Here is a 17,619-nt window from a genome sequence, read left to right on the forward strand (position 1 = left end):
AGAAGCTGATTAGTTACTATGCATAGCTGCACAAGTTTTAGTAAATATTCCCCACTGTGAAGTTAGAAGCTGATTGGTTACTATGTACAGCTGCACCGGTTTTAGTAAATCATCCCCACAGTGAAGTTAGAAGCTGATTGGTTACTATGCACAGCTGCACAAGTTTTAGTGAATAGTCCCCACTGTGAAGTTAGAAGCTGATTGGTTACTATGTACAGCTGCACCAGTTTTAGTAAATCATCCCAACTGTGAAGTTAGAAGCTGATTGGTTACTATGTACAGCTGCACCAGTTTTAGTAAATAGTCCCCACTGTGAAGTTAGAAGCTGATTGGTTACTATGCACAGCTGCACAAGTTTTAGTAAATCATCCCCAGTGTGAAGTTAAAAGCTGATTGGTTACTATGTATGTCAGTAGCACCAGATTCTGAGTGCTCCAGCATTAGTAAATCTCCCTGTTAAGTACCAAAATCAATCACTGCACAGTAGTTTGTATGGCTTTATTATGAAAATACCCCATTATCTGGCTTTACAGAAATTAATGAGCAATGCACTGACTACAACAGTCCATAGCAACCAATCAGCATTATTCTCTGACTGCACTAAACTGATGCAAACAGAAATCTGATTGGTTGTTAAGGGGACAACACTTTTTATATCACAGTTGCTCTTAATAAACAAGCCTTGCACAGGGATTTCCTAGTCTTCTTCTGGTGCTTTAGTTAGGATTTCAGCTCCTACTGATGTAATTATGATGGTATGTTCAAACTGGGCTGACCTGGAAAACATATTTGTCAGACATTAAAGAAGAGGCCAAAAAAAAAAAAAACACCTAAGTTATCATCCAGGCGCTAAATAGTTAACAGTCATATTGACACTGATCACCTTTTATTGTCCAGGGACACTGCAGTCCATTTATCTTTTAGGATCCTAAAATCAGGAGAGCCCTCCATTATAATGGGTTCTGGAAAAAAGAAGAAAGGAATTATGACTTACAGAAAAAGATGGTGATCTAGATTTCCATTAGTTGGTAACTGCAATGCTCAATGGGGGTGGGAGGCATGGGGAGTTAAACTAATTTGCTTGGTTAACTAATTCAGTAAATATATAATATAAACACATTCCTTTCTGCAGATGTGACTCAAAGGGATGGAAATTATAACCAGGCAAGAGAGATTAACACTATATTAATCAACATGGAGGGGGGATATTTCCACATCTTCAATAAAAAAAAAAAGAAAGAAATGACCCTGCCAACCTGAAATAGTGGATATTTGAAACAAAGAATAAAATTCAGCACAGAAATAAATAGGGACGTACTTTTAGGAAATATCTGGCTGTAGATATATAGAAGTGTAAAGGCACAGAGCTATAAAATGACATGTTTACATATTTAGATCGTTGAGAACAATTGTGTTTAACAGCATCTGGCCATGCAAAAACATTATTTAACAAAACCTGTGCAAAATTGGTGCTGGTATCATAAAATCTAATTTTTAATTGTGAAGATAAAAACAGGGAATAATTTATAATGAGGGAGATACATAGCTGGCCCCTGGAGCATAAAAGAATGATTTGCATGGCCCCACCTACTGTTCTTGAATACAGTAATCAATGTGTGATTATAGGCGAAATACTGTACTTTGCAGCCTTTTATTTGGATCACTATGAACCCCTCACTATAACCTTATTGGTTATAATTACACAATGCAAATTCATAACATCATTTGTTTAAAATGTATAATATGTTGCCTAGATAAATAGCAAAATATGTTATTGCATCATATCCACATGATCTGTCCTAATAAAGCTAGAGCAAATTATATGGAAATAAAAGAGAGAAAATAAAAATAGAGAGTCACCTCCACTACAAGTCTGAAATTGCACATAATAATACTAATAATAATAATAATAATAATAATAATAAGGATGGTAGAAGAGCTTTAGATATCACATGCATTTTATTTTTTAATGTGAGGACTGGTACATAAAAATGAATTGTAAGTTCTGTAAACCATGTAGAAAAAAAAATATATAAACATATATAATGGACAAGTATAACAGAACGATTCATTATGTGCCAGAATTTCCTTCTAAAAAGAAAACCGCTAATTGTGGTTGGCTACAATCTGTCCATTGCAAGCTCCAAGGTAATATAATAAAAAGGGCTTTTATAGCTGCTGGGGCATGCTGGAATTTATAGTTCCACAAGCTCTGTAGCTTTGCAGGTTGGCTATATTTAGCCTAGAAGGATGTGGCACAGATGTGTGCAGCAATACACAACCTAGCACAGGCCTAGCTCTAAGTGTAGACAGGCCAGCAGAAGAGGTCAGCGGGGATCAAGGTTCAATTTACAGACTGGTGATTGCCCTCTTTTTCTAAATGTTTACAGCTGTGCCATCTTTACAAGCTGGGTGTTTGATGACATACCTGTTGCAAAAATGGGATTCAAGTGTACAGGGTAGTGATTCATCCAGAGACAGGGAGCAATATTGTTTTAGATTAGCCAAATAATCAATGCTAGGCTTGAGCTAGAACTGAAACAGTCCTTAAGTTGCAGGTGGACTCATCAGAGCTAAACAGTGAGTGAGATAGGCAGCCTGGAGCCTCTCAGTAGCCTTGGAACTAGAACTCCCACAATGCCATTCTTCTGGGACTGAATGGTAGGCTGGAGTCACACCTAAAGCCCCGTACACACGATCAGATTATCGAACGATCTGTTGTCCGTTTTTTTGTGGCATGCTAGTCTGATCTGGAAAGTGAAGAGTTTTTTTTCATACGAATTTTCCCGTATGACAGAATTCTACTTCAGAAGTGATGTCATGTGTTGGATTGCTTTGTATGTGTTCTTTCGTCTCTGAGCATGCCTAGTCTTGCTCTTAACCTCCCTGGCGGTATCCCAGAGCGTGACTCGGGGTGTATTTTTTAGGTTAGGATCGGTATCCCCGAGTCACGCTCGGGGTAGATGTGCAGAGCGCGCAGTGGTGTCTCTTACCTTCTCCTGGCGATCCAGTGATGATCTCCCATTGCTGTGATCGCCAGCCGAGATCCCCGCCGCTCGTCCGTCGGTATGAGGACTTCCTAATTCCGTTCCCTGCAGCAGCAATGCTGCATGGGAGCGGAACTGGGAGGGAAATTCAAACGTTGCACAAAACACAAACACATAACACATTTATATTATATATATATATATATATATATATATATACATACACACACACACACACACACATATATATATATATATATATATATATATATATATATACACATATACACACACACATATATATATACACACACACACATATATATATATATATATATATATATATATATACACACACACATATATATATATATACACACACAAATATATATATATATATATATATATATATATATATATATATAAAATATATAACGCATGAATTATAATCTAATCAATAATATAATTTTATTATATAATATATATATTATATAACAAAATTATATTATTGATTAGATTATAATTCATGTGTTTGTGTTTTAAATTTATCACATCTGGGATGTCTACTAGACTCTTGTTTTGGTCAGGTTTAAGTCAGTAATTACTAAGAATTGTAGGCCTATAATAGATAACGCCAAATTTCCATGCAAAAAATTGTACCGCTTTTGGTACATAATTCCTGACATAATCCTTACCGCCAGGGAGGTTAAGATTTTTTTCTGTCGAAATCTGTACTAATGAGACGAAAATCGGACGTTGTATTACGGACAACAAAAATGATATAGCCTGCACATCAGGATTTTGTCAGCCGAAAAGTCGGAGTCGGCTGTCGAAAGCACCATACTAACAATCCGAAAATCGGCAGGTCGGACGAATTTTCCCTACAGATTTGCTTATCGTGTGTACGGGCCTTTAGGCTCCGTTCACACGAATGCGTTTTTTCTTTCTTTTTGCAGAAACGCAGGACATTATTTTTAACATGGTTTCTTATGGAACACACTCGCATAAATGCATTTTTGTGCCTCTGCATTTTTGGAAAGAGTCAGGGACTTTTAAAACACAAAACGCTATTTTTTGCTTTTTTATTTCAATAGACTTCAATGAAGAAGCAGAAAAAAAAACACGTAGTGCATTTTTAGTGTGTTTTTGCCACGTTTGCATTATTTATTCTGTCTAACAACAAACTGGCCAAATAAAAAGAAAAAAATATTCAAAAACATGCAGAAAGCACAGCAAAAAAGCACTGCAGAAACTCTCAAAAGCAACATGCATTAGGTGTGAATCGAGCCTGAGGCCGGGTTCACACTGCCGCACGGAGCCGCTCACAGCAGGGGTCCGCTGGGTCCCTGTTCACCATTTCTGGTCCGATTTCAGTCCGAATTTTTGGCTGAATTTGGACCTGAAATGGACCAGAAGACGCACAGGACTCCTGTGCAATTCACTCCAAAGATATGTGAATGGCTCCATAGAGAGCCGGTCATAATCTCCTGACATGCAAATTGGATGCGGGAAAATCCGCATCCAATTCACAGTAGCGTGAACCCAGCCTCAGGGTTGATTTATTAAAGAAAGAGAGAATTAATTAACAAAAGGAAATGTTTTTTATTTTTTAGTGTAAATATCGCCACATTTCCTGTGTGCCAAATTCACAATGCCATTACACAAGTTCTATATGTTGTTCCATCAGCTGGGCCAAATCACTTTGTAGGATATATGCAACAGTTTCTATCAATGTTCGATAGCAGGCGTCAGAATAATCAATCACTCGTGCCAATGTTTTAATGTGACACTAAACAATCTTCTTATTCTCCAAAAATAATCTACACACATCCATTACTTCAAGTGGTATTAAAGGTGTGTTTGCGGAATTACACCTACAGGTAAGCCTATACAGGGCTTACCTGTAGGTACAGTAAATATCTCCTAAACATGTATAGTTTAGGAGATTATTACCCAAGCAGCGCCATCGATGTCACCAGCGCATGCGCACTGTGCTCTCAATGGACGGAGTGCCATCAATTGAGAGAGCTGTGTCACGGCTGTGACTCCTGCCCACATGCACAGGAGTGATAACATCGCAGCTTGGCCAATCAGATCAAACCCAGAAGGAAGACCAGGTGAAGATGGAAGCCCTCTCAGCGGTAACAGGGCCCCTTGGGGGCTTAATTTTCAGGTAAGTCTTTCATAATGTGCTAGTATGTGATGCATACTAGCATATTATAACATTAACTTGCAGGGAGATTTTATTTTTTGCGGTTTACCAATACTTTATCGGCCCTGTAATCTATTTTTCAAACAATTATTTCCTACGGTGCTCTTCTGCCTCCCTATCATGTCCTCTATGAACTCCTAAAGCTCCCTTTCTCCCCCCACAATTCTGTTCATTTGGAATGAGAAGCATATGTTAGTTGCAGTCATGAGCACTGCTCTATGCACTCTATAACGCCAATACTCCATAAAAACAGACAGGAAGGCGCAGGCACCTCGTGCATTACCCAAAATTATTTATTGGATAATGTAAAACTGGTAAACATGGATACTCACAAAAGTGCAACAAGTGGGAAAGTGTAAACAAGATGAGGCCATACAATGCAGGAAATGAGTCTCCAAAAACACCTCACTATGCTGGCTTAGCCTACCAGCATATTGGGGTGTCATTGAAGAAGCTTGCCAGCATATTGGGGTGTCATTGGAGAAGCTTGCCAGCATAGCAGGGTGTCATTGGAGAAGTCTGCCAGCATAGTGGGGTGTCATTGGAGAAGCTTGCCAACACAGCAGGGTGTCACAGGAGAAGTCTGCTAACATAGTGGAGTGTCGTTGGAGAAGTCTGCCAACATAGCGGGGTGTCATTGGGGAAGCTTGCCAGCATAGCAGGGTGTCACAGGAGAAGCCTGCCAGCATAGCAGGGTGTCACAGGAGAAGTCTGCCAACATAGCAGGGTGTAGTTGGAGAAGCCTGCCAACATAGCAGGGTGTCGTTGGAGAAGCCTGCCAACGTAGCAGGGTGTCATTGGAGAAGCTTGCCAACATAGTGGGGTGTCATTGGAGAAGCTTGCCAGCATAGCAGGGTGTCGTTGGAGAAGCCTGCCAACATAGTGGGGTGTCATTGGAGAAGCTTGACAGCATAGCAGGGTGTCGTCGGAGAAGCCTGCCAACATAGCAGGGTGTCATTGGAGAAGCCTGCCAATATATCGGGGTGTTGTTGGAGAAGCCTGCCAACATAGTGGGGTGTCATTGGAGAAGCTTGCCAGCAAAGCAGGGTGTCGTTGGAGAAGCCTGCCAACATAGCGGGGTGTCGTTGGAGAAGCCTGCCAACATAGTGGGGTGTCGTTGGAGAAGCCTGCCAACATAGTGGGGTGTCATTGGAGAAGCTTGCCACCATAGCAGGGTGTCATTGGAGAAGCCTGCCAACATAGTGGGGTGTCATTGGAGAAGAATGCCAAAATAGCAGGGTGTCGTTGGAGAAGCCTGCCAAAATAGCGGGGTGTCGTTGGAGAAGCCTGCCAAAATAGCGGGGTGTCGTTGGGAAAGCCTGCCAACATAGTGGGGTGTCGTTGGAAAAGCCTGCCAACATAGTGGGGTGTCATTGGAGAAGCCTGCCAACACAGCAGGGTGTCACAGGAGAAGTCTGCCAACATAGCAGGGTGTCACAGGAGAAGCCTGCCAGAAGCTTCTCCAATGACACCCTACTATGCTGGCAAGCTTCTCTAATGAAACCCAGCGATGTTGGCAGGCTAAGCATAGCAGGGTATCCTTAGAGACACATATCCTGCACAGTATAGTCTTGTCTTGTTTACACATTCTCACTTGTTGTACATTTTTGAGTTTCAGTTTTTACTAGTTTTACATTTTCCAATAAATAATGTTCGGTAATGCACTAGGTGCTTGCGCGTTCCTGTCTGTTACATTGTATTCTCTTACTGGATTCCCCCATCTAAGGAGGGCTGCATCTGCCAAACATTCCGCCGTATGTTTATAGATTTGTTGTTTCATGGTCCTATCCCACTGTGGAGAACCTCTAAACACTTGGAGTGACAGCTTTTTTTTCTTGCCCATTCTCCATAGTACAAAGTTAATCTCAGCAGCGAGCAAGATGGGGTGCCTACATTTCTACATACAGTGAGACCATAGAGAACAAACGTAACTTCCTCTAACAGGAAGTTGGTCCGATCAACAAAAAAAAAAAAGCTTTATTAAGTTTAACATCACTTTAAGGTAAATATTGTTCTAAAATTAACACTAATAGGACAGTGGTGTAAATTCTGTAGTGAAGAGGGGCGGACAGCAAGGAGGAGCACTGCAGGACGGAGAGGAGAGGAGAGGAGACGTGGATGTATACGGACGGCAGCGCATTATCACAAAACAAATTATCAATTTGTCGGGGAAAACTTTTTGTTGGTGAATAAAACACTAAAAATCTGTGAATACAGGTAATTGGTGTATTTTCCCCATGTGCCATCCTTTCTTAATACTCCCAAGAGTGTTTACCTTGCAAAGTAAATGTTCCATTAGCTTAGTAAATAAAGCGGAGGTGTGCTCACTTCAAAAACCCAATCAGGTGTAAAGGGAAAAAAAAAAAGGATTTTTGCTTTCAAATGATTGGATTATTGATGTGAACACAGCTTGACCTTATCCAATCTAAGTGAACAGTCTCTACTCCTTTAGTAAATCCACCCCTTTGTGGTGTAACAATGCATGCAGATTCGCTGTGTTATTCCATGTTATGGCTTTTGTTTTCATCGTCTCTCAATCCTATGATTCTCTATTCTTGCACAATTTCTTTCTGGAAGACATATGGTATACTGCATTCACATTACCATTATTTATAGAGGGTCCATAAGACACATTGCACTGCAGCACAGATATACAATATACGCGGGCCTGATTGATATGCATGACAGTTCTATGTTTGTGGTAGTAGCTGACTGTGCTCTACCGCTGGGAAGCACATAAATGTTAACAATGTGGTAATGCTGGGACATCTCGTTCTATATTACAAACACATGCATGAACTTTAAATCTAGAACATACTGCCATGCAACTGTTTGTTTTTTTTAGCTACAACACTGGGCCTGACTGCAATATTGTAGATGTGCACTGGAATAATCTCAATACTTGCAGAACGAAAGCAGGCAACGATCTGCAGCAAGGTTTTTAAAGCAATTTAAAATCATTTTCACATTGTATTTCAATTATGTTTAGCCTACTCCGATTGATATAAACAATTTTGACGTTTGTAAATGTATTTTCTGCAGATCCCCACACATTTACTTTCTTGAATTCTGTTGCGCACATTCACTATGCCCTGTGAGTAGGCACTGCTGTGTCACACATTTCACAGAGCCTGTCTTCTGAACTACAGAGATGCTGAGAGACCGAGTTTCAGGAGGCGGAGTCAGTACAGGAGTCACTGCTTTCTAGCAGCAAGGTACCATGGGATATGTAGTCTTGAGAAATAAAGCAGCAGATAAAAAGCTGCAAAGCAAGCAGGGAATCCAGGAAGTTGCGGATAGAGATGGCCAATAGACAAGCAGCACTCACACCAAATAAAAGCACACTGCAACTCCAGATTTACTTTTATTTCTTGAAATGTTTTTAGCTTTACGGAGTATTTTTTAGTTTTTTTTAACTTGAAGTTTAAATTTAAGATACCCTTTCCAAAGTACTAGCCATTCAGCCAAGTTAGAGTTAGGTTTATAGATGATGGAACAGCAATGTCCTTGGTTCTGCAAGTGAGCCATCTCTACATAAACCAAAGCTTATAAAAACGGCAGACCTTGCACAGTACACTCCTGACATACCGTATGTGGCAAATATCCAAAATAGTGATTCCACATAGTTCACTTGCTCAATTATAGGTTTACTGTAACAAAAAGTATGCACAAAGACATCACCAACATGGAAGACCACCAACCCGAATCCTCTTTGCTCAAAACAAACAAGACTCCATCAAAAAAGACATGATTCTACTGGCGGGATTTCACATTTTTGGAGGACGGTAAAGCCTGGTACACACTAGTAGTTTTTTCATTCAACCCCGTGGGCTGAAAAAAAACGAAAAAGCTCAGGAGGAGCCGCTGCACTATGTGATATTAGTAAAGCGATCTCCCCTTCTGTGCCCCCCTCCCCCCACCAGTCAGCGTTCCCAGCCATTTGCTCAGAGCGTTAATCATGTTGATCGGCAGACCTTTTTCCGTCACGCCCTGTTTGGCCGGCTTCTGTCAGACTGGCTGTTGCACTCATGGGCAGAATGTCGGGCGGTTTCTTTTGAACCGGCGATGCCACCTTATATTTGGTCCATGTGTATGGCCCTTAATGCTTCTTTCATGTTTGGAAATACTTGACTCTTCCCCCCAACCACCGGAGATTCCACAGAAGGGTATATCCCCCCCCCTTTTCTTTTTTACCTTCTTACTTCCCTTTCCTTTCTTCGAACTTCTGCAACACCCATAGCTTTCCTACCATTACTCTATCCAAATAGCTCCCTTTCCTCTTGCCCTTCTTTACCTTAGCTTCTCCCTTTTGTTCTCCCTTCACTTATTGGTCACTTTTACTCCTATTTATCTTGACAGGTTACTTGTCATTTTCTCTCAATGTTTTGATTCTCTTTGATAGTATTTATCATTTAAGCAATCATTGCTGGCTTTGTACACCCATGATCTACAAACCTTTTGATGATAATATGTAATACCATTTTGTGTGATTTGTACACCATTTTTTATTAAAAAACAAAAATAAAGAATAAAAAAAAAAAAGACATCACTATAGGAGCCCTGACAAGTTTCACACAGAATTTGGAAGTAAATATCCACTTTATACAAAATGCACCAAGACTTTTTTGATAATCTTTGCTTGCCTCTGTACCTTTTTCGCAATAAACATACAGTTAACCAAGAGAACTATGCGGAATCATTATTTTGGATATTTGTTTTATAGATTGATTGGTATTTTTCCTCCCAAGGTAAGGCTAGCACCAAGGGTGCTTTCTGTGCTTTGGGGCATAAAGGTGCATGTTTGGTCAATATAAGTATACATGTAAATTCAAAAATTATTAACAAAAAAAAATAATAACCAATTATCAGTGAACAGGGAGCAAGATGGCAGGACAGGGCAAAGTCAATGAAATAAAATAAAAATGGGTATAAATGAAATAAGTCCACACAAAAGGATGCTAGTCTTTGTAGTGGTGGGTACTGTGCCTGGACGGCTGCTGGCTCTAAAAAGGGCTAGAAGGGACTCTGCAGGAACACAAGGAGAGAGGAAAGAACAGCACCATCTAAGAGCAGTAATACAACAACTTTATTCCAAATTATGAGTGTAACAACTCACAGTGTGTCAGATACAACAGCTCACGTAGCTGGTAGTGGTCCCTGTGCTCAAGGAGGAGAGACGTGGGGCAAAGGGACCGGAGATCAGCCGCTGGTCTTGGCTGCACTTGGTGGTGTCCAGCGCTTCCTGGATCCTAACAATACTCTGGGAAAGTCGCTGACATCACATCCAAGTTCTGGCTGGAGTGGGGGGTGCACGCGTTTGGAGCATGCGTGCTCCTTTATCAGGCATTTAATCAATGGGGCCATCTTGAGGGTGGTATAAAAACTGGGCTGGGGCCAGTGGGAGTGTCAAGACAGCACCATGGCAACAAATCAACAAGATGAAGACTCATACTAAACATATCAAAAGATGCTGCAGTACTGAACAAGTAAATCTTAAACTGGACAATGACAAACTATTGATAATGGTAAAAATCAATGTATCTCATACTATAGGTACTGAAAAAATGACTATGCATAAAATAACTGTGTGACAATCAAGCAGAATAAGTTACAATAAAATTGTGCATAAAAAAATGATATATATATATATATATATATATATACAAACCCGATTCCAAAAAAGTTGAGACACTGAACAAATTGTGTGTAAAAAAGGAATGGACTCATTTACAAATCTCATAAACTTATATATTATTCACAATATAATATAGATAACATATCAAATGTTGAAAGTGAGACACTTTGAAATGTCATGCCAAATATTGGCTTATTTTGGATTTCATGAGAGCTACACATTCCCAAAAAGTTGGGACAGGTAGCAATAAGAGGCCGCAAAATTTAAATGTACATATAAGGAACAGCTGGAGGACCAATTTGCAACTTATCAGGTCAATTGGCAACATGATTGGGTATAAAAAGAGCCTCTCAGAGTGGCAGTGTCTCTCAGAAGTCAAGATGGGCAGAGGATCACCAATTCCCCCAATGCTGCGGCGAAAATTAGTGGAGCAATATCAGAAAGGAGTTTCTCAGAGAAAAATTGCAAAGAGTTTGAAGTTATCATCATATACAGTGTATTATATCATCCAAAGATTCAGAGAATCTGGAACAATCTCTATGTGTAAGAGTCAAGGCCGGAAAACCATACTGGATGCCCGTGATCTTTGGGCCCTTAAACGGCCCTGCATCACATACAGGAATGCTACTGTAATGGAAATCACAACATGGGCTCAGGAATACTTCCAAAAAAAAATTGTCGGCGAACACAATCCACTGTGCCATTCACCGTTGCCGGCTAAAACCCTATAGGCCAAAAAAGAAGCCATATCTAAACATGATCCAGAAGACAACCCAAGTTGTTATCAATGCTCAGTTTAGAAGCCTGCATCTCTGATGGTATGGGGTTGCATGAGTGCCTGTGGCATGGGCAGCTTACACATTTGGAAAGGCACCATCAATGCTGAAAGGTATATCCAAGTTCTAGAACCACATATGCTTCCATCCAGAAGTCATCTCTTTCGGGGAAGACCTTGCATTTTCCAACATGACAATGCCAGACCACATACTGCATCAATTACAACATCATGGCTGCGTAGAAGAAGGATCCGGGTACTGAAATGGCCAGCCTGCCGTCCAGATCTTTCACCCATAGAAAACATTTGGCGCATCATGAAGAGGAAGATGTGACAAAGAAGACCTAAGACAGTTGAGCAACTAGAAGCCTGTATTAGACAAAAATGGGACAACATTTCTATTCCTAAACTTGAGCAACTTGTCTCCTCAGTCCCCAGACCTTTGCAGACTGTTATAAAAAGAAGAGGGGATGCCACACAGTGGTAAACATGGCCTTGTCCCAACTTTTTTGGGATGTGTTGATGCCATGAAAACTTATTTTTCCCTTAAAATGATACATTTTCTCAGTTTAAACATTTGATATGTCACCTATGTTGTATTCTGAATAAAATATTGAAATTTAAAAACTTCCACATGATTGCATTCTGTTTTTATTCACAATTTGTACAGTGTCCCACATTTTTTGGAATCTGATATATATATATATATATATATATATATATATATATATATATATATATATATATAAATGTAAAATGAACCTCTATACTTGATCTGGTAGGAACATTGGGGGTAAAAGGTGTACTTACTACTGGCAAATGCCAACACAGGGATAGAGACCATAAGGGCCCTTAACCTAAAGAAATGAATGAATAGAATGTGAAACAATAGTAAATGATAAGCAGACAAGAACTAGAATACTATGATACTCTCTAATCAAAGATGACTAATAAATCAATCAAACACTCTGATGGGACATAGAGTGCAATAACTGATGTGATATGGGTATCTATACCTACATAACAATACAGCAACTAAGGTAAAGGCAAAAGGAAAGAAAACAAGGACACCGTAGATGTGAAATCAGCTGACATAGAGATGATTAGAGCAGGGGGCTGACCTCTAAATCTTCATTTAACACCTCAGGTGACAGGGTATCAATTCGATAGATCCAGTAGGATTCTCGAGAAACAAAGACGTTTGAACCTTTTGGCTTTGGGGAAATGTTTGGGGATGGCTTTAATCACCCAAACTCTGAGTTGCTTGGAAGACTGAAAAAATGTTTAGGAAAACTATGCTGGTCAGAACCGGCTTCTACAAGGTGCTTATGTTCACCAAACCTTTTTCGCAGAGTGCAAATGGTGCGACCTACATATAGACAACGAAATCGGATGAACAAGTGTAGAAGTCTGGGATAGTGTAGATTTTGCCTTTAGAGCAAAAATCCTTTTGCCCATGGGAAACATGCTTGCAGGTGAGGCATAATGGCTTTCGGCACTGGTACAGGCCTTTAATTTTGAAAAAAGTCAATGAGGCACTTGCTATGGTGGAGTAAGGTTTGATTTTAATAGGTGCAATCTGAGATTTTAGATTCTGGGCTCGTCGAGAGAGTCCTCCTGTAGAATGGACCAATGTTTCTAAAAAATACGCTCCACTGATGGGCAGCACTGATGAGCAGGCACTGATGGGCACTGACTGTGGACACTGATGGGCATTGGTTGGGGGGGGGGGCTTATGGGCACAGTTTTTTTACTTTACAGTAATCAGGGCACTGATGATCAGTGCCCTGATTACCTGTCCTAGGCTCCCCTTTTAGGAGGAGCCGCTGACAGTGTGAGACGAGGAGAGCCGAGAAACGGCACTAACTCATTTACATGTGACCGGCTGTGATTGTATACAGCTGATCACATTTGTAAAGAGCTATGTCATTGGCTCTTTACCAAGATCAGGGTCACGCCGTGTCCTAGCAACATGGAGCGGCCACGATCGCCGCACTGCGCACCCCCGCATATGACGAGAGCCGCACTGCTCCACCGTCATTTGACGGTGGGCGGGCGGAAAGTGGTTAAAGGCATGTACCAATGCCGAAAGCTATTATGCCTCACTTGCAAGCATGTTTCTCATGAGCAAAAAAATGTTTTGCTCTGAAGGCAAAAGCTACACTATCCTGGACTTCTTCACTTGTTCATCCGAGTTTGTCGTCTATTGCATGTCCTGCCCTTTGCGGCCTACTATATGTAGGTCGTACCATTTGCACTCTGCGAAAAAGGTTTGGTGAACATAGGTTCTGACCAGCATAGTGTTCCTAAACATTTTTTCACACATCACAACCAGTCTTCCCAGCAACTCAGAGTTTGGGTGATTGAAGCCATCACCAAACATTTCCCCATAGCCGAAAGGTTCAAACGTCTTTGTTCCCGAAAATCCTACTTGATACCCTGGCACCTGGGGGGTTAAATGAAGATTTAGAGGTGAGCCCGCTGCTCTAATCACCTCTATGTCAGTTGATTTCACATCTAGTGTCCTCGTTTTCTGTCCTTTTGCCTTTACCCTAGTTGCTGTATTGTTACGTAGTTATATACCCATATCACATCAGTTATTGCACTCTATGTCCCATCAGAAAGTTTGATTTATTTATTAGTCATCTTTGATTAGAGAGTATCATAGTATTATAGTTCTTGTCTGCTTATCATTTATTATGGTTTCACAACCTATTCATTTATTGCTTTAGGTTAAGGACCCTTATGGTCTGTACACCCTTTACCCCCAATGTTCCTACCAGATCAAGTATAGAGGTTCATTTTACATTTTATTATATATATATATATATATATATATATATATATATATATATATTTTTTTTTTTTATTATTATTATCATTATTATGCACACTTTTATTGTATCTTATAATGCTTGATTGTCACAATTGTTTTATCTATTGCCATTTTTTCAGCACCTATAGTATAAGCCACATTGATCTTTACCATTATCACTAGCTTATCATTGTCCAGTTTAAGATGTACTTGTTCAATACTGCAGTATCTTTTGATATGTTTAGTATGAGTTTTCATCTTGTTGATTTGTTGCCATGGTGCTGTCTTGACACTCCCACTGGCCCCAACCCGGTATTTATACCACCCTCAAGATGGCTCCATTGATTGCCTGATAAAGGAGCATGCATGCTCCGAATGCGTGCACCCCCCACTCCAGCCAGAACACAGAATGAACACAGCGTCTTTTTCTCAGTATACGAGGATCCAGGAAGCGCTGGACACCAGCAGCGCAGCCAAGATCAGCGGCTGCTCTCCGGTCCCTCTGCTCCACGTCTCTCCTCCCTGAGCGGATGAACTACTACCAGCTGCATTCAACAATTATTAAGCTGGACATAGATGGATAGGATTTCTGTTTCAGTATAATAAGTGAATTCTTCAAAGAAAACATGACAAGCTCATGGTTTGCCTACACAGGTGCTAAACAGTCACATGTAAGAACAAGTACAAATAGGCAATGTATAGTGTTAAATCAGCAGAGTTCTATCCAACACTAAGGAGAACAAGTAGAAAAGTCAAAGCAAAGCAAAAATGGCTTTTATTGCCAGCCCCTCCTCTATGGGGCGACAATCCCCAATGACAAGTATCATCTAGTAAGAGAAAGGAAGAATGAAAAATAAGAAAAGAGGGGAAAGCAGGAAGGGAGAGAGGGGCAGCAGAGAGGAAAAATCAAGTGAGAAAGAGGTTATCAAAGACTCAGGACCGACACAGGCAGCACCTATAAACGACCATAACTGGCTGGAGGCAAGGATGGAAAAGAATAGCTTATCCAGGGTTCCCAGACTTTAAGAAACTTTGGGTGTGAGTCCTTAAAAATACTAGACATCTGCTCATTGACCATTATGGCTGTCATCTGGGTTTTTATACCCTGGAAGCAACTGAAGGAGTCTTACAGGCCTGAGCTATGTACATTAGGCAGAGATAAAAAGATAGGAAGCCAATTTCTGCTGGGGGGAGGCCTGGTAAAGGACAATGTAGGACAGACAACCTCAAGTCCTTGCGTAACATAACAAAACAACGTACGCAGCAGGCCAAAACCTTAGACTAAAAGCCTATCAGTCCTGGGCATAATCACCAGATATGCAGGATGTCCTTACAATGACCGCAATTCCTAAAACATCTGTTGCTGCTGCCAGGATAGGCAATATCAATCCCAGCCAGGACCCAGTACCGCTGCAAGAGAACTTTGTAGGCAGCCTCAAGGGTAGTGGTATTGAAGGAACATTTCGACACCATCTTCCAAGCCTTGCTCCAGTCCTCCCCCTTAATGGAGGTAACAAGATCTCGCTCCCATTGGGCCACATAGGAAAGGTATGTTAAGGATGACCTACTGTTAAGAGAGACAAAGTGTCGAGATGAGACCAGGAGACCCCAGCAAGTGCTGGTAAAGGTTCTCGAAAGACGTCTCAAGTTACGGGTGTGTGGAAGTACTACGAAGAGACGAGATCCAATGTCACAACTGCAGATAGTGGTAATGTTCCCCCTGTGGGATCTCATGTGTCTCCCAGAGGGCCTCGGATAGAATTTCAAATTAAAATTCTTAGAAAAACTTTTAAAAAAAGCTTGGGAAAATTTTTACAACAAATTTTCAGAACAACAAATTTGTTGTTGGAAAAATGTTGTTTGGTTTTAACATTTGATTTTGAAATAAGTGGACTTTACTGATCGAACACCACACGAAAACTTTTCCATCCTGCTCCTTTTCATCACTGTAGTTGAAAACGAACATCAGTTTGGCTCATCAATGTTTAGAAAAAGGAACAAACTTTCGTAGTCCCTTCTTTTGCTAAGAACTTTCTTTCAAAATTCTACCCATCTATGGCCAGCTTTAGTGATGACAATTATTCGGCATTCTGCTTTTACTTCTTAGGCTTCTTTCACACGGTCCGCCTCCGCAGGCGGATCCGTGTTGCTCAGCGGGGATCGATCCGCGATCCCCGCTGAGCCGGCCGGATGACAGCTCCGTCTCCGCTTGCAGAGCGGAGAGGGAGGTGTCTCAGCACCCGCTGCCCTCTATGGGGGATCGGAGGAGAGCGGACCGCTTGTCCGCTCTCATCAGATCCCCTCCGATCCGATTACTGAACGGATGGAAAAATAGGGTTTCCATCCGTCCAGATTTCAGCACAGGATCGGATGCGGATGGCAGCGGGTGTCAGCGGAGGTGACCTCCGCTGACACCCGCTGCCCCATAGAGCTGCATGGAGGATCCGATCAGATCCGCCTAAAAAACTGACAGGCGGATCTGATCGGACCGCCCGTGTGAAAGAGCCCTTACAGTCATGTTTATTTCAGGATGGCCACCATTATTTAGCCACCAACATTTTTCCTTCAACTGGCATTTGAAGGCAACGCACATCTCCTGATCTACCGAAAAAAAGTTAAAAAGCAATTCCAGGTAAGTGAAATCACTCAGTGAACTACTAATTCCAATTACCAAACATTGCAACCGTGGTAAATGAGAAAGTTCACTTCCTTTGCTTTAATCTGAGTCTGTGTAGTTCACTGTAGCCAGAATGCAGAGAACACCTCACAGGGTTACTATGAGTATATTTACTAAATCATGTGCTGTGTAACTTTCTTCTAGTTGCAGTGGCTGCATTGGTTTTCTTTTTTAAGGCTTTTCTGTTTTCACCTGGTGATCTGGCCAGTAACACACCTTCTGTATTAGAGTGACCCCACTGTGGATGAAGGAGCTCAGGGGGCACATTTGGACAGCAGCATTGTCAGTCATGGGGGAGGGGAGGTGGAGTGTTCAATTAACTAGCAGATTTAGATACAAATCAAAGCCAAACTCCAGCTTACACCTTATAAGCAGCTACAGCAACAGTTTTATTTCAGTTTGGGATAAAGTCTTTACATAAATAAAAGCTGACCATTTTAAACACCCCTGCTAGTGTTAAATGGTTTCTCTCATCTCTGTAACTGGTACATTTTTCAGAACAGTTTTTTCTTTTGGAT

The 17,619-nt window shown here is 41.0% G+C and overlaps 1 protein-coding gene across 3 annotated transcripts in view; it reads right to left on the reverse strand.

Annotated features, from left to right (window-relative positions):
* Positions 1 to 494: 494 nt before the first annotated feature.
* The window catches only part of METAP1D (methionyl aminopeptidase type 1D, mitochondrial), a 338,325-nt gene continuing 321,200 nt past the window's right edge, over positions 495 to 17,619 (reverse strand). For all 3 annotated transcript variants that reach the window (XM_082260307.1, XM_082260306.1, XM_082260308.1), the window contains 2 exons: positions 884 to 962; positions 495 to 776 (listed from right to left, as the gene is read on the reverse strand). In XM_082260307.1, coding sequence (XP_082116433.1) covers positions 698 to 776; positions 884 to 962 — 158 coding nt within the window. In that variant the 3' untranslated portion in view covers positions 495 to 697. The remainder of the gene's footprint in view (positions 777 to 883; positions 963 to 17,619) is intronic.

The sequence above is a fragment of the Pelophylax lessonae genome (assembly GCF_965119305.1).
Source record: "Pelophylax lessonae genome assembly, chromosome: 6".
Classification (NCBI taxonomy): Eukaryota; Metazoa; Chordata; class Amphibia; order Anura; family Ranidae; genus Pelophylax; species Pelophylax lessonae.